General features: G+C 39.8%; 1 protein-coding gene across 1 annotated transcript; it reads left to right on the top strand.

Moving 5' to 3' along the window:
• The first annotated feature begins 368 nt into the window (after positions 1–368).
• On the top strand, positions 369–22,614 carry ghrhrl (growth hormone releasing hormone receptor, like). The gene is made up of 13 exons (XM_078789886.1): positions 369–515; positions 6,645–6,753; positions 7,673–7,780; positions 8,619–8,710; positions 9,183–9,286; positions 10,481–10,613; positions 10,689–10,842; positions 12,114–12,174; positions 12,355–12,424; positions 12,649–12,740; positions 15,432–15,561; positions 20,403–20,444; positions 21,973–22,614. The coding sequence occupies exons 1-13, from the start codon at positions 414–416 to the stop codon at positions 22,072–22,074; spliced, it is 1,299 nt and encodes a 432-aa protein (XP_078646012.1). The 5' UTR covers positions 369–413; the 3' UTR covers positions 22,075–22,614.
• The last annotated feature ends 628 nt before the right edge of the window (positions 22,615–23,242 follow it).

Below are 23,242 nucleotides of genomic sequence, written 5' to 3'. Positions count from 1 at the left end.
AAATGGGCATTTTATGTGTTGATGAAACACAAGCTGAGCTTTTATTTAAAAAACACAGCTTCTGTATTGTTTCTGATTGTTCCAGTTTGTACTGATGTAATCATATTCATTCATCCTATATTTTTACAAAAATACCATCATATATGCCTGTACATATTGCTTTTGACTGTGCGGGTGTACCAAATGAAGAGTCAGGTGAGTACATACTGTACCAATATATTGTGTGCGCATGTGTTTTTGTGCTTTTATTCTGTAATAGCAGAAGCTTTACATCATCTCCCAGTTTTTGTGAGCTTGACATGGATCTCCCATTATTAATCTGGAGAGGGCGAGAGAGAGAGGGGAGACGAGAGAGGGGAGAAAGAGAGAGGAGAAAGAGAGAGTGGTGCTCAGTATCCAGAGCTGCTTCCAGCATGAGTTTCACTCTCCACATACGTTCTCCACGCCGTGTGGACGCCAACATGCTGCAGATCCAATCCAGAGGGGCTTTCCTCACGCTCTGCTTGGCTCCTGCTGTAAGTACATCTTCCATTAGTAAACTTCTGGTGTCTCTTTATGGATTTATTGTTTTCCTCGTATACTCACTTGTGGTGTAAAGCTTCAATCGCATTGACAAATACGTGATAGACCTGATTGCAGTCAAGTAGTTTAATGTTAAATGCCATCCGACTGTTAAAGTTATGTATTGTGAAGCTGACAGGATTTTGCAAATAATCCTTAGAGTGAATAAAAAATAAAGAATTGGTGTAATTTTATTTATTTATTTTTTATTATTTTAATACTTAATCTCTAACTTACGTTTTATTTGACTTTACTTATCTTGTTATTGCTTCTGTTTAACTAATGAAGAAATACTTGCATGTAAAAATGCAGGTTAATCCATTCAATATTTACATACATACATAATTTTTTTTTGCCATTTTAAGTATTTTTTTATGTGAAACTGCTACATTTTTGTATTTTTTTATGATTAGGTGTCTTTATTTGTGTGTGTTTTTTTAGAGGTTGATATTTCAGTGTACTATAATGCAAGCGTGTAAGTATGTTGCCTGTTACATATGCAAGTGAAAAAAGCTGGATCACCATTATAGAGCAATTGTGGTTTATTTCATAACATTTGAGTTTTTAATGCATTATCCACATAAGCAAATCCTTATCATGCTATCATATGTGTCTATATGTTTGTGTGTGTATCTGTATATGGTATTTACATATGTGTGTATGTGCACGCGCCTGTGACACACACCTGATGGAACTTTTTGTGATAGCTGAATTCAATTTTCTTGGCTTGCTATTTAGTAATTTAGTGCACTCAATTTGTTTTGGGCAAGTCAAGTACGCTTCCGGCCACAAGGCGCTAACCTGAACTGTACGCTGGTATGCATATGCACACTCTGATGTTCGCTTCTTTAAATCAGCAGCTTTTATTTAGCCCCCCTATTTCCTATTTCCATAACCAAATAGAATTCAGAGATGCGGATAATCGCATATGTGTGGTGGTGAGGATGGGAATGGAGGGTGTGGGGACCAGCCACTCATTACAATCTTCCACTTCAATTTATTCCCATTCACTGCTGGGGACTGTGGAGAATTATAATCAGCGACACACAAACACATCCTAACCAAAACAAAACAAAGAAAAAACAGCCACTACAAACAATAACTTCTATGGTGATTGAAACTTTGCACTTTAACCCAAGAAGCACAAAATAGACGTACTGACACTGGCCACTTTTTGACAGTGCTATTACCAGTTCAAAGTGACCCCCCTCCATAACACTATCTGGACACTCTAAAGAAAACATGTCTCAGCTTCACAAAGTTGACATCACAGTAGTCATCTTTTGACAGAAATCTATCACACTGACCCGTATATAAGACCACCAATTTTTGGAAAATATTTTAATCCAAATACAAAATGAATCTTTTGATGTTTTCAATATCAGTGGGATTATATTTTGTTTTGGGATTGTAATTTGTTTAATGACTCAGCATTACCTTAAAATTAGCACCGTAGCACTTTTTCTATTGTTTGCCAACTTCCTTTAATAATCTTTTAAACGTTTTATCTCCCTGAGCTGATCTCCATGCATCTCTCCAGGTCACTGGTGTGTGTGAGTGACAGGAGGAAAAGCTTCGACTGAGTTGAGGCGGAGAAGTCGTTTGGTGTGTTTTCCAGCCTTTATTCAGCCAAGGTTAAAAATATCTCACGGCACACCACTAGGCGTGCTATGACTTACAGTATTCTGTTGTGTGAATGGCAATAAGTAGCTACACAGGTTCATTATTGTATGTAATTAGGAAGCAGCTTGTTTTATATTGGCCCTCGGCATATTCTGAATGTTAAATAATAACAATATTAAGATATATTATTAGATATTACATTAATATCAATCTGCTTTTTCACCAATAACATAAATGTGAATGTTGTGTTCCGAAGGGGGAGTAGTGAAAATGATTAATTGGACAATGGCTTTTCCATTCCAAAAAGAGAGGAAAGTCATACTGTGTCCGTTGCCATGGTAATCAGTATTGTGTGGTGAGGTTCATGGCTGGTGAGGCACTTGACTCCATAGGAGTTTTTAAAATCTTAATACCGGTTGCTTATTAAGAGGATAATAGGAAAAGAGATAAAAAAAACATCCCTTTGGTTGAAAAATGTTGTCTCCAAATACTTATTTATTTGATGAACTGAACTGAAATTGGTCTTTCCTTTATCTATTTAAAAAAATACATGCACCCTGTCCTTCTCCAGGAAGATACTTTATTGTAAGTGAGATTGCGTAAATATTTCTCAATCTTTGCTGTCAGCAGAGGGCTAACATATCGTTAATCCGTCTTAGATTTCATGTAATTAAATGAAAATAGTACTTTTGGAATGTACTGTAAGTATTGCAAATAAGACGGTTAAATATATGAGCTATCTTACTTAAAATAAAATAAATAATCTGCCAACAAGAGCTGAAATGGCAGATTATTTTATTTGAAGTTTATTAGTATTGTCCCCGGTAAGAAAAAATATGGTCACTTAAATTTACTTAGCATTTCATGTGCATTGTAATTAAAACAAATGAGCGATATCATCAGCATTTTTATATTTTACTGTCAGCGGCCTCCACGTACGTTTTTCACCAATGGAATTGCACCTAAATTAAAATGAGATTTATTTCCATGCTCCTCCCACACTTTTTCCCCTGTGGGCTAATAAAATGTTAAATCAATAAACTGCGGCATTCAAGCTTACGCATTGACTTCTCTCCCATGTCACGTCTATATTATTTTTACTGAATTTTCTTCTTTTTTTTTAAGTGTTTATAGTCACAATAAGCACACATGAGTCCTTCCAATTCCATAGGGACCAAGAAAGACAACCTTTTTCTATAAGCATTTGCATCATAGTGAATCATAGCATCGGGGCTCCAGTGGCTTTTCATTGTGATCCTGAACACTTGGAACCAAACCTGAAATCATTCTTGGGGTACGCCAACTCAGGGTTGAACCTCTTACCCGGAACATCCCGCATATAGCTTAGTGTATCTTGGCCTAAATTGGATTGGTTTAAGCATCATTACTGCACGAAATGGATTAAAGTGGACCCACACATCCTTAAATTTATATAATGAATCAAACAATCAGAAAGCTCTAACCCAATAAAGTTGGCCCAATCTTGACTCCTGATCCTCCGTTTGGGAGACTCTTAGAATCTGTCGAGTTGCATACTGTGTCTTTACGCGTGTACTGTGTATTTGCAAAACTCTTCTTGTCAGACCAATGCTGACATAATTGCAGATTATAGTGGATGCTAGTGTCCTTCATTAAATCGTTAGCATTCCATTAAGACCAGAGAGGAGTGAGCTGCAAGTCGCTCAGGTTGGCGTCCCTCCTTCCTCCCTGCTGGAAGCGGAGGTGGTGCCACATACCACTCAGCTGTTTACCCCCCCTTTTAATTTTCTTGGCAGCTGCTGCCAAGATGATTGCAGGCGCATCTTTTATGTCCTCTTCTGTGTATGCATGTCCTTTTGTCTCTGTTTTTTTTCTTAAGCTACAGCGACAGAAGACAATGGAGAATAGGAGAGTTTCTGTCACTAAATCAAACACATTACACACTGTGGCCAAATGCAGTATTATCTTAAAAGGTACACTCTACACCAGGGGCCATATCTAGCCCGCCAGTTGCTTCCAAAGTATTTAATTTAAACTTTTAACATACAACAGTCAGTCAATCTGACACAACCTTTTGATGCTTTATACAGTAAGACAGGTTTGAGGTCTGCATTAATATTAACATTTTCAAGCATGTCTGAAAATCTTTCAAGCTCCAAAGGATGAAAACCTAAAAGTGACTCTTCACTCAACTATTGAGGGAGATTTCCTAAACAATTCTTTTTTCATACCAAAGTTAATTTTTCTTTCTTTATTCTCATTTTAGTTCTTGCAGTGACTGCAAGTGAGCAGTGAAAAACTAACTAAAAATAATTGTTTAGAACAGGTGTGCCCATTACTTCAATTGTGGTCAATCATGAAGGTAGTTTGGGTCGATCGCATAAATGCCGCTTTGTAGAGGTCATATGTCAGCTGAGCATTTTCCTCCCACATTCCAAAAACATGCTAGGATAATTGGTGACTCCAAATTGTCCATAGGTATGAATGTGAGTATGAATGGTTGTTTGTCTATATGTGCCTTGTGATTGGCTGGCGACCAGTGCAAGATGTACCCTGCCTCTGCCTGACGACAGCTGGGATAGGCTCCAGCACCCCCGTGACCCTCGTGCTTTCATATTCAGAGGTACCGTTTGATTTATGTTTATAAAGTCATAAATATTACATTAACATGTAACAACATGTGTCTTTCCCGCCTTTAGGCTTTTGGTCCCATTGGAATTTAGCTTCCATAGTCTGTCTCTCTTTATGAAGCCCATGGGAAATTGAAGACATGTAACTTGAATCAAGAACAAAGCTTTAGTGTTGTGTCATGTTTGTCATAAACATGTTTTAGTGAGCCCCACCAGCAAATGGCACAAGAAGGGGGTGGGGAGGGGGGCTAAATGCAAATCATTGCCAACATTTCAGTCATTTTGGAAATGGAGGGTCTTTGTGATTACATGTCTGCCTCACAAAGTGCCTCCCTTTTTGCCTTGCTTCTGCTTTTTTGTTTCTTTTTTTTTAAAAAAAAACATGCACACAAACTGCTGTCATCAGAGTGTGCCTTGTAATTCTAAGTAACTAACAAGCAAATGATGACTTTTAGGTAAGAGTGAAAAATGTTATTGTTTTCCATCTGTGGATACTGCACTGAATACTACCTTTTGATGTAACCTACTCCACTGCTGATGCATTCAGGTTTCTCCTTCGTGTGTGAAATTAATATTCCTGGGGAAAATGGTGTATCTAAATGACACACCTCATAGAGCATCTAAATCCACTACCCTTTGCAGCGAGTGAAGATGAGGGTTCCAGTCTGTTTTGAGGAGCACATTTTGCACAGAAATTGTTTTTTTGTGAAAACGTAAATTGAATCCAAAATCTATTTACTGGCGTATTTGTGTTGCAGTTAATTGATTGAATGTTCTGTGACCGTCGAAGGGGGAAAAATGGTGTACATGTGCTGAACTGAATGTGCTGAACGGAGCTAGCTCATCGCTTATTAATCATGACCCCCGTCTAGTACGTTAGAAATAAACAGAAAATACAAAGGCTTCACCAATAGTAATACTGTTTTGCATAATGAATGCTGGCAGGCAACGTGAGTGCACACTGGAATAAACAACACTTTAGATATTCTTCTTTCATTCATAGCGAGGGCGTGAGAGGAAGCCATCAAATGTCGGTTCTTGTGAGAACAGCATATGATTTTGTAAAGAGTGTAATTGGAGGATAACACGCATTATGGGTTATGTGACAAAGCTATTCCTGTTTGTAATTAATGAAGGTTTTAAGACATATAAAGCAAAGCCTGGAATCATGGCTCATAATTTCAAGTGTAAATGGTCCAACAAATGGGTCAAGGTGGGACGTGACAGAGCATCATTGAGTTTTCAAAGCCTTATAGTGTCTTATTGGTATAGTGAGGAGAAATGACAGCAGTATAGAAGTAAAAGAAAAAGGAATCTAAAATACCCCTAATAAAAGGTACTTTTTAATGATTTTTTTTAAATAGGCTCCACTACACATCTTTTCAGTAAATCAGTGCCATACTACATGTCCGCCATATTGATTGAGTGTATTGCCGCAGGCCTCCCCATTACTTGATATTCCACTCATGCTTGACTTTGTTTAGATGAATTTGACTTATATATTTATCTGTCCTCTCATCGGGTGTTTGGATTAGGGTCATGGTAGATTTTCTTGTTTGTCGTACTGTGAGACAAATGTCCTGGTGTATATTTGGCAACATAATGCCGTGACCACAAACTAAAATCTCAGTGGTACTCACTTCAAGAGTGCAAATTTGTCTGAAACCCAAGCAATCTTCTCTTTCCTGTGGGGGAAACGTCTTCATTGAATTAAGCAAGATGCCATCCCAACACCAGCAGTGCTTTTCATACCCACAGGAAATGGCTTCTGTGATTACCCCATGCTTTTAAATGTGTGTCCATGTAGGCTCACTCTATTCCCTCTGCCCTGCCTCTCTCTGATGCCTTTAGGTTCTAACAAGCCTGCTGCACCCTGAATGTGAGTTCATATTCCAGCTGGAGAAAGATGAGCGCCGCTGCCTCCACTCCATTGCTGTGGAAGCAAACACAAGTACACAAGGTGTCTTTTCCCTGTTTGTAAAAAAACTAAAATAAAACAACAGCATGAAAATACTAAAATAACTACTACAAATTGATGCGTTATCATGATTGCCTGAGGGTGCGTTCACACTTGTTTGTTCAGTCCTCTGGTCTGGAAAAGTGAAAAAAGTGCCCTGCGCTTTGGTGCGGTTGGTATTGCATTCATACTTTGAGTGTGAAGTATTTGTCTATTTTTTGCTGTCATTTAACACTGAGTATCGTGTCTTTGGTCGTTTTGCGTTCACACTCATACCAGGGTTTGGATGATCGCATTCACACTTGACCAGACAAAGCGTACAAGCAGAGCAAACGCATCAGATTTCCTTTTAACCAGACCAAACACGACAAGTGTGAACGCCAAATTCCATTTTGGCGCAATTCATTTGGTCATGTGTAAACACAGGAATTAAATTCTGGTGCTGAAAAAATTTGATACAGTACACAGAGTTCTAACCTAATTTGGCACAGAACATTACAATAATATTACTTACACCACTGACACCAAGTGACCAGTGTAGAATACTACATATTACAGTTTGAGTGTATCTCTTTAATGCCTTATATTTGTATTTTACATCCATTATTCAGAACACAATTGTCAAAGTCAAACATGGTGGTGGTAGTGTCTTGGTCTGAGTGCTGTCGTCACTACGGAGCTGTGGTTCATTGAGAGGAAACATTTATTCCACCAAGCATGTCCATACACCATTTTGATTTGTATTGTGTTTATTTGTTTCATTCACTACTCCAAGAGCAAACCTTCGTCCTGTTTACATTCTTTCACCCGCAGCTGACTGTTAAGAGAAGAGAGTGCTTTACAGAGCTGTGCATAACGGTGTTTTTTTCTATTCTACAGAGAAGAGTTTAATTTTGATGTTTTGTTTTTTTTTTTCTCCCAGGTTGTCGAGCATTCTGGGACGCGGTGGTCTGCTGGCCTCATGCTGTGGTTGGGGAAAGTGTTCAGAGAGCTTGTCCAGCCGTTTTCTCCCTCTTCAGAAACACCACAGGTTGACTGCTAATGATATCCTAAAACTGTATGAATTGAATTTACATTTCCACATGACACAATCGCAATGTTGAGTCTCGTTGATGTAGTTATGAATTATATACAACAAAAGATGGTTGGTTATAGTTAACATATAGAAGCAAGAGTATAATAGATTGTAAAGGCTACTTTCTAGTTCATAATGCATTCATTTATTTATGTGGCTTTTTTTAATAACGTGAATGACTCATGGAGGCCCAGTCGGTGCTTGGGGGTCTGTGGTAATTATCCTCTATGGGAGTGGAAGAAGTGTTTTTACACTCCCATTGCGGTGATGTAATATAAAAATATCATTAACAATATAATAGCATTAAGAATGCATTGTTGGTGTAGTCATTGTTGAGACATAGACATAGACATAGACTCCCTTTATTGTCATTGCACAAAAACACAGTAGTGAAATTGCCAACGAAATGTCGTTGCCTGGCTCCCATATAATAACAGACACAAAAGAAGATAAGTAATGATAATAAATAATAATAATAATAATGTGGAGAATAAATAGATAGAATATGAACAACATAATGTAAAGTGCAGCGTGAACAGTAAATTGCCCAAATAAGTAAATAAATATGTAAGTAAAGGTAGAGGGGCTTATTTGGCATCCATGTCATATTATTAGTGTCATAGCTCCTCATGCCAGTTACTAATGATAACCACTACATTGCATATACTAAAAATGAATAATAAGTAATAATCCACACTCACAGTGTGAGTGGAGGCCAGTACTAGACAGCTGTGGTCTTGTACATTTTAAATGACTCGGGGTCCTTCTTAATTTCCTATTCTATTGACTTCAGGTTCCGTGAGCCGTAACTGCACTGATGGAGGTTGGTCCAGCCCCTTTCCGCCGTACCACCAGGCTTGTAGCGTGGATGATGACATACCTGAGGTGAGCGCTGTGCGATTTTTCTTGTGCGTGGCCAGGTCAGACACTGTTTAGTTTTTCTGTTTCCTCAGAGGAAGCACCGAGTTATTAATGATCCACATGCTTTCGGAAAGCAGTAAGTGAATCATATGTCATCCGTTAGATGATAGTTGAAATTATCCTGTTTTACAAAGTGAGAATGTAGCACAATATAATTGTTATGTTTCTTTTTTAAGTGGTGATAATTACAGCAAACTACTTTGGTAGAGGGGCATTTTGTGCTCTTGTAGATAATAAACAAACCTCCTGGTCATTAGGCTGATTGCCAGGTCTGCCTTTTTTTTTACAGGTATTAAGGAGCTTTTTCACTTGAGTCAATTCATTTTGCTGCCATGAGACGCCATCTTTTCAATATGCAAACAACTTTTATCTGCTAATCTTTTTCCTTGCGTGCATGTGTGTGTGTGTGTGTGTGTGTGTGTGTGCATGCACACAGACGGAGCAGAGCTACTTTGCCACAGTGAAGCTGATCTACACCGTCGGTTACGGCGTCTCTCTGCTGGTGCTGATCGCTGCTGTGCTCATCCTGCTGCTCTTCAGGTACGAACACAGGACAACATGTTCGTTAGAGGATGCTTTGGCCCGTGAGGCTTTGACACCTAAAGTGCGTTTATATAGGTGTCATCCTGGCCCATGTAGTTCCAGACACCTTACCAGCTGTCCTCTCGTAATGTGGCCTACAGGGATCATACTCCAGCTGCCCTCTCAAGATAATTAATCACCATTTTACTACTGTTTTTATCTGCTGCTCTGCCACCTTCAGCATCTTAAAGTATTTTTTTATTGTAGTATTAAAGTCAGTCTACTAAAAATCATTCAAATATTTATTGGGTGGCATACACTGAATTATTTCAATGTGTCACATTTTTTTTAATTTGCATATTTTTAACTAATAATAAATCCGTGAGAGTGAAATACAAAGCAAGGGATGACTGTATTGTATAGCTTTTTTCAAACATAACCAAATGTATGTCTTAAAGGGGCATTAACTGACAAGTCTTGAGCAATTGGCTCAAGATTAACAAATAAATAAATAAATAAAAAGTATATGTTTTATATATTTATAATGTGTCATATGTTGCCCATTCGATGTCCACTGCAGTCTGGTCATTCAGGACGGTTTCAAGGTTTTTTTTTTCCCTAAATGGGGTTTTGAATTTTTCAAAATCAGAATGAAACATCAGAATTGTTGTAAATGGCTAATAAGATACACGGTTAGAGCTCACATTGTCTGTTTTATCTACCGGTTACACTGCTGTGCGATGTTTTAGCACTTTCTGTAAGACAGAGTAACAATGGTATGTGGAATATAAAAAAGAAAACTAGCTATTATTTGCTAATAAATGTACAAGTGGGTAGAATGTTGGCCTCACTGTCAGGAAGTTGAGGGTTTGAATCTCTATTTAGACATCTCTGTGGAGTTTGCATGTTCTCCCCATGTGTGCGTGGGTTTCCTCCGGGTATTCCGGTTTCCTCCCACATTCCAAAAACATGCTACACATAATGTTATGTTAATGGAGACTCCATTCACACTCCAGTGTGAATTGTTGCTTGTCTGTATGTGCCAGGGTCATTTCAGTTAACATTTTATACAAACGCAAATTTGCAGGGTACTTGGAAAGTAAAATCTGGCATATGGTGTAAAAACTAATGTAACTAAATGGTAATAACAAAATAGAAAACCTCCTTTTCCCTGCAGCTTTGACACAATTATGTTTGTGTTTTCTTCACAAGGAGGCTACGCTGTGCCAGGAACTTCATCCACATCCAACTCTTCCTCACGTTCATCCTGAAAGCCGCGGCAGTGTTTATCAAAGACGCCACTCTGTTCTCAAACGACGAGACCAACCACTGCACCCTGTCCACAGTAAGACAAGATGCCTTTCCTCAAGAGTCCACCAAGAAACTCATCTTTCTTCCCTTTCCCTAATCTTCTGTCCAGTTTGCCTGTAAGGCTGCTGTGGTCTTCTGTCACTATTGTGTCATGGCAAATTTTTTCTGGCTCCTGGTGGAGGCACTCTACCTCAATTCCTTGCTGCTCTCTTCATTTTATCGCAGCATCCGGTGCCTGTGGGGCTTCAGCCTGCTGGGATGGGGTACGTATGCAAATATTTATAAAAAAAAAACACCTAATAACTTCTCAGACTTAATTGTTTCCCATTATCTTCACTTTGGGTGAGTGCTCCTCCTGCCAGGTTCCGCTGATAGCCATCACCTTGTGTAATAGAAAGAAATAAAAAAAAAATATCAGTAATCAACGCAGTCAAAGCCCACAGTTGATTAGCTTCAACAAGAGAACATACACACATCCAGCACGCAGCATGTGACATATACCGGTAATTAATGCGATCACTCCTCCAGCTAGTTATTAATTAATAAATTAATTAAATCACAACCTCATTATTATAAAGACCACAAATAATCATGAAAGCCATATCCCATGATCTGCTCACTTAGGCACAGGATTTAAGTCATATATTTGTGAGTGCTCCGCTTACCAGACCTAAAAGGGCTCTTCAACATTGCATGGAAGTCGTAGCTTGGTTCACATTGCCAGTAGTATGTAAGTCGAGCCTGTTTCCGGTGAGCGTTGGCCTCCGCCAAGGCTGCCCTTTGTTGCCGATTCTGTTCATAATTTTCATGGACAGAATTTCTGGGTGCAGCCAAGGCATCGGGGGAGTCCAGTTTGGGGGCCTTAGGATCTCATCTCTATTATTTATGGATGATGTGGTCCTGATGGCCGCTCCTGGCTGGGACATTCAGTGTGTACTGGGATGGTTTGCATCCAAGTGTGAAGCTTTTGGGATGAAACTCAGCACCTCCAGATCAGAGGCCATGGTTCTCAGTCGGAAAAGGTATCTCTTTGTCAGTAGCGATTTATTCCTCCTTTTCCTCCAATGCAGCGCAACGGAGGATATATTCTTTTTGAGATGAACTGGTCTTGTCCAGTTTAAGATATAATGTTTGCTGGGTCAGGCAGAGATAAAATGTGAGAGTTGAGATTTGGCTTACCTGCCTTACTGTGATGTGGCGAGGTGATTCCTTCCTATGAAGATCAGTGCAGTGAGTTAAAAAGGAGACGTAGTCCTGATTTTAAATTAGGATTAGTCTGAGATAAGATGAAAGCTCTCGCTCCCTCACTTTTTCAATTTTAAAAGGCATCAAAGATGGTGAAAATCTCATATTGATGCTAAAATGAGCTGTCTGGACAAAAGGAGTCCAATAAGCGAAAGGTAGATGAATCTAAAATATATCACTGATTTTTGCTTTTAGCGCAAAAGAGGACTATTTGACTGTTAGAAGAGCTAACATTGAGTTGGTTACTGACTGCCTTATTGTTTTTTACAATGTATTTTTTGCTTCACAGGGGTTCCTGTGCTCTTCATTGTGCTGTGGATTGGATCCAGAGTGTATTTTGAAGATACAGAGTCTGTACCTTTCAGTTTCATTTGTGTATTAATGTCATGCATGTTCCTGCAATCAAATTCTTTGCTCATGTATAGATTTTTAATTGACCTTTCAATTACAGAGGATATTTTTTCACCTATCAGAATGCATCCTTTCTAAAGGTTACATCTGTAAATATCTTGCACCTCCCATCCATACAGATGCTGGGACATCAATGAGAAGTCGCTCTATTGGTGGATCATCAAGGGCCCGATTGTTGTGTCCATCGTGGTAAATGTTCCTCTTTGTGTTGCACCTGCATATGACAGTACTGGTCATTGTCATGCAGATGCTTTGTTTACCTTCTTTTTCTTCTCCTGATAAATCATTTCACTGCCTAAAAAAAAAGCGTGCACAACAAGCGTCTATCCATGTCAGTTACACACTCTGCTGCACATATTACTGCCACCATGCTGTCACACCTTCTCCTTCTTCTTCTTTTAATTTATGCATAGATCAATTTCATGCTCTTTGTCAACATCGTCAGGATTCTCATACAGAAGCTAAGCCCTCGTCTGATCCAGTTCAACAACTCCTCACAGTACAGGTGATTCCTTTCCTTCTTTTATTGAATGGCTGATGAATTTGATCAATCCTCTCGCTTCCACCTTGGACAATTGAAATAAACAGAACGACTGGATATAAGCCACAAAGTCAGACAAGTTGCAGTGATGCAGCTTTGTATTACAGGCTTGTGGCCTTATAAGGACCTACTAGCAAGTTAATAGATACAACATATGCAGTATAATATGACAACAATACACAGATAAACAACAATATGTGTCACGTTTTTGTTTGCCTGCATGACCTCAAGATGAAGAAGCAAATAGCAGGTAAAATAATATTTCATGCTTCAGCAGGTGGAATGGAGGCAACAAAAACTAACAGAGCCACGGTGCACGAAAAGGTAGCACAATCACCGTGGAAAGGAGCTACACAGCAGGAGCATATGGAGATGCAGTTGAATGCATCAGAAGTTAGTTTTAATGAGTCCACACATCCTCTGTAAGAAACTTGTAATTACCAACGAGCACCTCCAGTGACGTGTGAGAATTCAAAACAGGAAACGGATGAAATATGGAAAACCACAGTTCATGACAAAGCTACCACAATAATACCAGTCCCAAAGAACCCATACCCATCAAGTTACGACTACCACCCCGTAGAATTGACTTCCGTCATAATCAAATCAAACAGATCCATGGAGGACACCATCCTTGCTGTTCTCCACTCATTCCTAACAGGGGTTCCACAAGGGTGTGTGCTCAACCTTCTGCTCTTCACACTGCTGACCCACAACTGTGTGCCAAAATTATGTACCAACCACATCATTAAGGTTGCAGATAACACAATTGTGTGGACCTCATCTCCAGTAATGATGTAGCCCCCTACAGGATTAAGGTGGGCTGGGTGAGCCCACTGGGTGAGTGTTGCAAGGACAGAAAGCACTTCCTCAGTGTGGGGAAGACCAAAGAGATTGTTGTAGACTCGGAAAAGACTTCCACGGCACCCCCGACTGACCATCAACGACACTGCTGTACAGAGCATGAGCAGAACCAAGGTCCTGGGGGTGCACATTTCTAAGGATCTCCCCTGGTTAAACAACACCACATAGTTGGCCAAGAAGGCCCAAACAAGTCTGTACTTATTTTGCAAGATGAAGAGCCTTAGAGAGCTCATCAAGATTCACAAGCTTCATCAATCAAGCTGTCAGGAAGCTGAACTTTGCCCAGTACCTCCCCACTTGGTTGTCTTCCCCTGGACAGTAACCCACCTTGTCAATAAGAATTACTTCTGCTGTTGTTTGCACAAAGACTTGGTCTTCGTACAGTCTGCCTTAAACTAGGAAGTGCATCCTGTACACAGTATATCAAAGAATATATAGAGATATTGAAAAACAATGAATATGCACACAAAAACAATGCCGTGTCACACCGCCACACATGTTTAATTCATTCAGGCAATGTCCATATCACTCTCCCCTGTGCCCCCCTCCCCCTCCCGCCCCCAAAGAGGCTTAGCAACTAATTGAAATGAAATGATGAGCTGAAAGTGTTCAGGCCCATAGTGTACATGATAACACCGCCTCATTAATCCATCTTCTTCCGCTTCTTCAGTTGGTTCGCACCCTAAGCAGTTCCCAGGCCAATTGAGAGACATCTCTCCAACGCGTCAACGCGTCCCGATGCCCCCTGCCAGTCAGTCATGCCCAGAGAGATGTCCAGGAGGTATCCTGACCAGATGCCCGAGCCACCTCATCTGGCTCCGCTCAATGTAGAGGAGAAGTGGCTCTACTTTGAGCTCCTCTCTGATGACAGAGCTTTTCACCCTATTTCTACGGGAGAGCCCAGCCACCCTACAGAGGAAACTCATTTTAGCTGCTTGTATTTGCCATCTTGTCACTACGTGTCAGTCACTACCCAAACCTCATGACCGTAGGTGAGGGTAGGAATGTAGCTTTACTGGTAAATTGAGAGCTTGGCCTTTCGGCTCAGCTACCTCTTCAACACGACAAGCCAATGTAGAGTCCGTATCACTGTGGATGTTGCACCATTCCGCCTGTCAGTCAAACTATTAAGCCTTCCCTCACTTGTTAACTTGTTCATTGCAAAGTACTTGAACTCCTCCACTTGGGGAAGATTCTCATCCCCAACCCAGAAATGGCACTTAACACTTTTCCGAGAAACAACCATGGACTCATTCTCATCCTGGCCGCTGCACACCATAGCTGATGGATCCAACAGGATCAGGACCACATCATCCACAAAAAGCCGAGACCCAAAACTACAGTCACCAAACCGGATCATCTCAATGCCCTGCCACCTGCACCTAAACATTCTGTCTTTAAAAGGTATGAACAGAATCTGAGCCAAAGGGCAGCCCTGGATTCCAACCCTCACTAGAAACAAGTCTGACCTACTGCTGGCACCACAGAATGAATTAGGCGGGCTGGTACCCCACAAGATTTCTTTAGGGCTATGCTCAAATATCTTCTCCAAGTCCACAAAAATACACGTAGACTGGTTGGGCAAGCTTCCATGCACCCCCAAGGACCCTGCCAAGAGTATAGAGCAGGTCCACAGTTCCACAACGAGGATGAAAGCCACACTGCATTTCCTATTCAAAAATATACTGTACAGAGGATGATCTGCAGTACTACACTATCACTATATGTGCTCCTGTAAGTGTTACCTCCCTCAAGTGTTCTGCTAACAATATTATTTGGTGCTCTTTGTAGACGTCTGACCAAGTCCACCCTGCTGCTCATCCCCTTGTTTGGCACTCACTACATGTTCTTCAATTTCCTGCCTGACTACTTCAACATAAACCTGCGCCTCTGCATTGAGCTCTGCATTGGATCCTTCCAGGTTAATACTGCCATGCTTTATTTAAGCTTACGTTGCACTGAACAGGAAGTTTACAAATCATCATCATCCACCCACCTCAGAGGAGTGGCCTATCAAGATGTTGATGAGAAAGCGTGATTATTGCACAGGTGTTACCTTAGGTTGGCCACAATAAAAGGCCACTCCATAATCCATACATCCATTTTCTATGCTGCTTATTCTGCTGGGAGTTGAAGGAGTATGCTGGAGCCTATCCCAGGTGTCTTTCACCAGGTACTCAGATTTCCTTCCCCATTCCAAAAACATGTTAGGTTAATTGGCGACTCCAAATTATCCATAGGTATAAATGTGAGTGTGAATGGTTGTTTGTCTACAGTATATGTGGCTGGCGACCAGTCTAGGGTGTACCCCGCCTCTCGCCCCCAAAGACAGCTGGGATAGGCTCCAGCATACCCGTGAACCTTGTGAGGATAAGCGGTAGAAAATGGCTGGATGGGTTTTCCCGATCAACTTCTGGCTTTTGAACAAGCCATGGTTCTCTTTGAAGATTAGCTGCATAAGGAATGAATGTCTGGAGCCAATGTCATTGGCTCATTTTGCTGCTCTTTTCACCATAATAACAGGAGTAATTACACCTGCAAACTGTCCGCGAGCATTACAGTATATGTTACTTAATATATTTCCCATTGACTTTAATTGTTCATGGGTCTGTAAATGGGCAGCACCAGGTCTGGATCCAGACAAAGTTCCACCATTTGGTGAAACAGAGAATATTTATTTTCTTTGTAATAATTCCTGCTCACTATTGGGGTACACACTCAACGGATTGCATAGGGTTCCTATGTCTAAATAGTGTAGCCCATATCTAGATAGATAGATAGATAGATAGACTTTCTTTTGTCATTGCACAATAACACAGCAGTGAAACTGTCAACGAAATGTTGTTGCCTGGCTCCCGTATAAAATAATATATGTGAATAATAATAATGTGGTGAATAAATAGATGACATCAAATATGAACAACAATGTACAGCGTAAACAGTAAATTGCACAAGTCATTTAAATAATTTAGAATAAATAATAATAATTTAAAGTTTTGCGTGTGGGCAGGTAGAGGGGCTTATTTGGCATTGAGCAGTCTGATGGCCACCGGGAAGTAGCTGTCTCTAAACTTGGTTGTTCTACAGCGGATGCTGCAGAGCCTTCTCCCCGACGCCAGGCGAGAAAACAGTCCATGCGGGGGGTGTGTGGGGTCAGAGCAGATCCGATGGGTTCTTGATACGCAGCGGCTGTTTGCTATGTCCTTAATGGTGGGGAGCGGGGTCCCAATGATCTTCTCTGCTGTCCTCACCACTCTCTGCAGTAACATCCAGTCTGAGGCATAGTGGATTTGGAATTTGGAATAACAAAAAAAGGAAATCTAAGTATAGTACACTCACAATACTTACAGGATACTGGCATTGTGTTTGCAAATAAACAAAAAAATTGCTTTTGTGCATACTGCACCTATAGAGAGAATTACATTAGCATACATTATACAACAAAAGGAGCATCGCATCTATCACATCCGCATGCCTAATTGAAACAGCCTTCCCGCAAGTGATGTGTTCATCCAATGTATAACTGAGGTAGCACACCATCGAGCACCAAAGAATGATACGAGTACCATTGGAGGATTTCCTGCAAATGAATGCACGCGTGGCATGCATACTGTGTAATTACCAAATTCTTGCAATGTACCACAACAGAAAGGCGAAAAAAATGAAGAAAGAAGCAAAAGATGAGTCAAAAATGTTTCAGTATGTGTCCATGTTGATGGATGGAGCGCTAAAAGCTAATTAGGATATTGCATGCATTTTTTAAAACACAACATTTATAAATAGCCACCTTTGATTTGTAACAAAATACTTGGAGTTGGGTCAACTAAAACACAAAGAAGCAGTACAAAAGCTACAGAAACTGAACCTCATACCCGCCAATTAAGATATAATATTGATTGTACCATATTTTCCACACTATAAGGCGTACTTAAAAGCCTTAATTTTTTTCAAGAATTGACAATGCGCCTTCTAATCCACTTTAAAGCGCTTTATGTGTGCACTGGAAACTTTTTAAACATGCGCCTTCCAATACAGTGCCCCTTATGTACTATGTGTTAAGTACAGAAACAGACCCTGTAGTTGAGACTACACTTTAAAATCTGGTGCGTCTTATGGTGCGGAAAATACGGCAATTGTTTTTTTGAACATACATAAGAAATTGGGCCTACTAAAATGCAAGGAAACTAGAGAAGCACTCAGAGAGTGCAGACCAAGCGTCATAGTCCCCACCACATATTGTGATTCACACCAAAATAATAATCCTACATTTTTTCATCAATTGTTGATATTTTATAGAACCTGACAGGTTGTCTTTTTTCCTTCCAAGTTGACTGACCATCTTATCTATACCACTTATCCTAATTAGAGTGAGTTATATGAAAAATGTGCAAAAATGCCAAAAAATGTTAAGGAATCTTTTAAACAATTCCTGGACCAGACGTTGGTCCGAAATTTTAATCAGTTCTTTCATAACCCATTTCTTACAATTGTTGAAAATTTCATCCTAATCCTTGCAGAACTTTTCAACTTATTTTGAACACAAACAAATAAACACATAACAGACAAGAGGTAAAAGTATCATATTGATAAGAACATACATAAGAAATTGGGTCTACTAAATTACAAGAAAGTGTTAAAAAAAAGCTGCAGAGGTTGAACCTAGTACCTGCCAATAAATATATAATACAGTTTAATATTGATTTTAATATATTATTATATATTTATAAATAGCCACCTTCTATTTTTAACAAAATAGCTGTAGTTGGGTGAAGTGACAAGGAAGTAGCAAAGGCTGTAATCGGTTTTAAAAATACATAAGAAATGGGGTCTTATAAAATAGAAGGAATCAGTAAAAAAGCTATAAAGGCTCTCAATAAATATATAATATCGAATGTAATTGTTTTTTAAAAATGCATAAGACTCCTAAAACACAAGGAAGTGGACAAGCTACAGAGGGTGAACCTGGCACCTGTCAATGCATATATAATATTGATTTTAATGTATTAATACTGACAGAGAAAGAGAAAAGGGAGGAACACACACACACACACACACACACACACACACACACGCAAGGGCATAGAGACTGGGGCAAGAAGAGGAGGGGTCGAGGGGACATGCTCATGGAGAAATGGGGAAAAGGCAAACAAAAGACACACAAAACACTTCCCGGCTTCCAAAATAAGAGTGCTGAGTGGAAAATAATTGTACAATTGGAATTGCATCTTCTTGAACCACAAACCCGGGCATTACCATTTCTTAAGGATTTTATAGTGTGCGCAGGCTGTCATCCTATCAGAAAAGTCAGCCAAGGTACATCAGTTTCTTAAATACAGGACAAAATTGTCCAATGATGTTTTGTATCAGCAATTATAAGGCTTTTTGCATTTAACTAACAGACATTTTATTTACTAACCCCAAAAGGTACATACCCTGTATTAGTACAATCAGAGTGAAAAGTAAAATATCTTAATTTAAACAACTTCATGAACAGGAGCACTAGCGGCTTGTCTTGATTAAAATCTGGTATGTCCGATTAATATTCTCAGAAATGGAATCAACTGTTGTTGAATGATGTGTTTGACGCAAACGTTTAATTTTATTACTGCTCAATAAGTATAAAATCATTTCTGCTGGTTTTACCCTGGAGGAAATGAATAACACATGGCTTTATTAGTACCTCTGCTTGTATTAACCATATAGGACACTTGATAGCCAGATCTGACAATGTGATTACCTCCTGTCGGCTAATTAGGCAAGGAAGTGTGCTTCATTGTATATCATCAGCTCATTACTTGGAAATGATAAAATAATTAGTGTAGTGTATGAATCTGATGCAGTTGATTATAGTGCTGTCTTACAAAAAAATGGAAGTTAACCATTTACTGCACATTATTATTATTAGATTGTGCTTTTATGTTCATTCATTCATTCATTCATTCATTTTCTACCGCTTTTCCTCACGAGGGTCGCAGGGTTTGCTGGAGCCTATCCCAGCTGTCTTCAGGCGAGAGGCGGGGTACACCCTGGACTGGTCGCCAGCCAATCACAGGGCACATATAGACAAACAACCATTCACACTCATATTCATACCTATGGACAATTTGGAGTTAATTGATTATATACAGTAAAAAAACAATTATTATAACATACTTCATATGGAATAATCTTCAACTAAAGTCATGCAAAAAAATTGGACAGATTTGTGTATGTAAGATTTCTACACCCGAACTGCTGCACATAAAATGGTTAAAAGTTCTCAAAACATAAACCCCCTACTGCGTTGCCTCTTTATTTTTATTTTTATTTTTCTGACAAATACACTACATGGTGAGACTGTGGTGAGATTGGACTGACTTGACGTTCCTGCACTCTTCCAAACACCTGCTGTGACTTTAAGGTGTTTCGGTGGATTATCACGAAATTTGGTACACACCGTTTTGGGGACTGACGAGGACATCTAATATAACATTTGAGTAAGAATGGCTCAAGCAAAACATTTTGGAAGGAGCAAGGGCGGGACTTGGCAGCTAATTACCCATAAGTCATTGACCATTTGTGTAATGATTATAACATTTCAACGATCTCTGTATTACATGCTAGCAAGTCTTCCAAAGCATTTTGACTACAACCCATAGGAGGCACCACAAATGGTGCAAATTTACCTTTCTCTTTAATATTATGTCTCTATGTAAGCAAATCAATCTACTTTGTGAAGATATATTTCAATAAGATGACTCCCTCTTAAATGTTGTCTTTCAGGGTCTCCTTGTGGCAATCCTCTACTGTTTTCTCAATCAAGAGGTGAGTGCCCACCACACAATGGGTAATATCATATGGTACATTCCTTGGCAAAGGGGGTGGGTGGGTCCAACACATTTTTCAAGCTGTCGCAGCTCAAAAAGTCAAAAATGATTTGCAGTTCATCTTTCCCTCATTACAGGAGTTGAAAAAGAAAACCCCAGGGGCACTTATGTAACGACATAATTAACTCGAGGTCAACCCCCCTCCCTCAACACACAACAGCCCGCACAAAATAGCGACAAAACATCAGAAGTAGTAACAATAAATCACAGGGAGGCCAACCAATTCCCCTACGTCTAATCTACACTTTTTGGAAAGTTGTCCAAAATAATGGCATTTTCACATCCATTGTGCAGAACATCACGTCAGAGTTCTGCTGAAGTCTTGCGAGACTAGAACACAGTGTGTGTAATGCCACCACAGAAGGGTGCACAAGGAGAAGTATGATGACGACCATAGAACTGGAGATTGAACTTACTGTAACATAGCGGCACGAGAAATATGATGATGGCCATAAAAATGAAATTACCACATAGTAGTAAGTGTCACATACTATAACTACCCCAATCACCTCTGTTCAATTAAGCAGAGAGTTTCTTGTCCGCTTTGGTTGTGTGGTCTACAAAAGCATATAACGATAATCAAATGGTATGGTGACCAAGTGGTTAGCATGCAGGCCATACAGTCAGGAGATCGGGACGACCTGGGTTAGATTCTCCACCTGGGCATCTCTGTGTGAATGGTTGTTTGTCTGTATGTGCCCTGTGACTGGCTGGCGACCAGTCCAGGGTGTACCCCGCCTCTCGCCCGAAGACAGCTGGGATAGGCTCCAGCACCCCTGTGACCCTAGTGAGGATAAGCAGCATAAAAAATGGATGGCAGTGGCTGTAGGCAACCCCCTGATGTAGTTACACTTGTCATACTGTTGTTGTTGGTGAACTCATCAGTGGTATTAATACTTCCTCAGCATTTTGCTCCTTACCATTATTGCATCATTGATTCTGTTGCTATATATACAAGTTTTTCTATACAGTGGAGTGAAAATATTGTTTGCTGATTTCTTTTTTTTTTAATGTTGCACGTTTCAGATCATCGAACACATTTTCACATTTGTGAAAAAGTGAAACATAATAACTGGTTGAGCCACCCTTAGCAGCAACAACTGCAATCAAGCGTTTGTGATAACTTGCAATGAGTCTCTCAGCTCTGGGGAGGAATTTTGACCCACTCATCTTTGCAGAATTGTTGTGATTTAGGCACTTTGGAGGATTTTCCAGTATGAAGGTCATGCCACAGCATCACAGTAGGATTCAGGTCAGGACTTGAACTCGGCCACTCCTAAGTCTTCATTTGATAAATCCCAATGAATCTCAGTTATGTTTTATACCTTTAAAAAGTTATTTGTTTGATGATCTGACACATTTAAGTGTGCCATACATGCAAAAAAACCAGAACAAATCTATTGGTAATACTGCATTTGAATCTGACAGCATCATCTTACTGTGTGTGTGTGTGTGTGTGTGTGTAGGTGCAGAAAGAGGTGCACATGCAGTGGCTGAGGTGGCAGGAGAGGAGCTATGGCGTGGTGTCGCCTGCAGCCAAGTGCAGCATGATGGACACGCCCTTCTAGACACGCCATGACACACCCTCCCCTAAAACTTGTGACATAACACACATGCACACCTCAGCTTCTAGACTTTCTTGTCGCTTCATTTGTTAAACTAACAATTGAAAATAGAAAAAAAAAGTCATCAATTAGTGAATAATATGTTTCCCTAGACTTTTCCCTTTTGGTTTTCATGTATGAATCCATTTGGATTAAGGCTGAAAGTTCATGATTTTGTTTTATACTGAATATATGCCGGAAATTTCCTAGCAATATATACTGTTATTCTAAAGCTGCTAATGTGTTGCTCATTGTCCAAAAATGCATGGGAACTGATTAGAAGAAAACAACCAATTGAACAGATAACTTCCTTCACCTTTTAATATTACTACAATATTTGTCCGGTTGGTGTTTTCTACTACTTTTTGTTGGGCTCACAATCTGTCTTAACACCAGGTGAAAAGTCAGTGCAGCTTTCCTACACTTCATTGTGTTGCACAAAAGCAAGATAACATCACACGTGGCAGCTACAACAGGTTTTCTGATAAATCCCAAAATAAATGTTTTTTTGCCACTACATGGATTGACTCTTATTAAGAGGTCCTTACAATTCAGTCACACAAAAATATTATTTTTTCCACTACTTTTGCCTGAATTATGCTATTTTTTTGCTATGTGATACTTGCTCAGTGACTTGATACTTGCTATGTGATAGTATTCTACTATTAGGCCCTGAGATTGGTCGGTATGGCAAGCATGCAGTATTTTTTCTTCTATATTCTGATTCTCAGATTTAAAACAAAGACCTGAGGACCCCAAACATTGTAACTAGAAAAATATATTACATAGAGTAGTATCACAGACTGAAATGTACATTCTAGAAACCACAAAATCACAATCCTCATCCTTCAAGAGATCTCCAGAGGGATTCTGGAGAGGTGAGTCCACCAGAGACTTTAAGCTCAGACCAGCATTTGGAGAAGGCATCGGACTCTGTCCTTTAAGGAATCCTGACAAGCAGCATGGAAAATTGATGGGCGTTTTTAAAAAGAGATTTGGCCTGATTTGACTGATGAAACGCAAAGTACTGAAGAGTCAACTGCTGCCCCCTGGTGGTTTCTCCCATATACACGCAGCCATCCACACTTCGCTTGACTCAGCCATGTGTGTTTTTTATGGCCCACTCCAGAAG

Source organism: Doryrhamphus excisus, linkage group LG4 (assembly GCF_037039965.1).
Source record: "Doryrhamphus excisus strain RoL-2023G ecotype Guam linkage group LG4, RoL_Dexc_Guam_v1.1, whole genome shotgun sequence".
NCBI lineage: Eukaryota > Metazoa > Chordata > Actinopteri > Syngnathiformes > Syngnathidae > Doryrhamphus > Doryrhamphus excisus.
The sequence above is the reverse complement of the archived record's forward strand: the minus strand, read 5'-3'. Positions and strand labels throughout refer to the sequence as shown.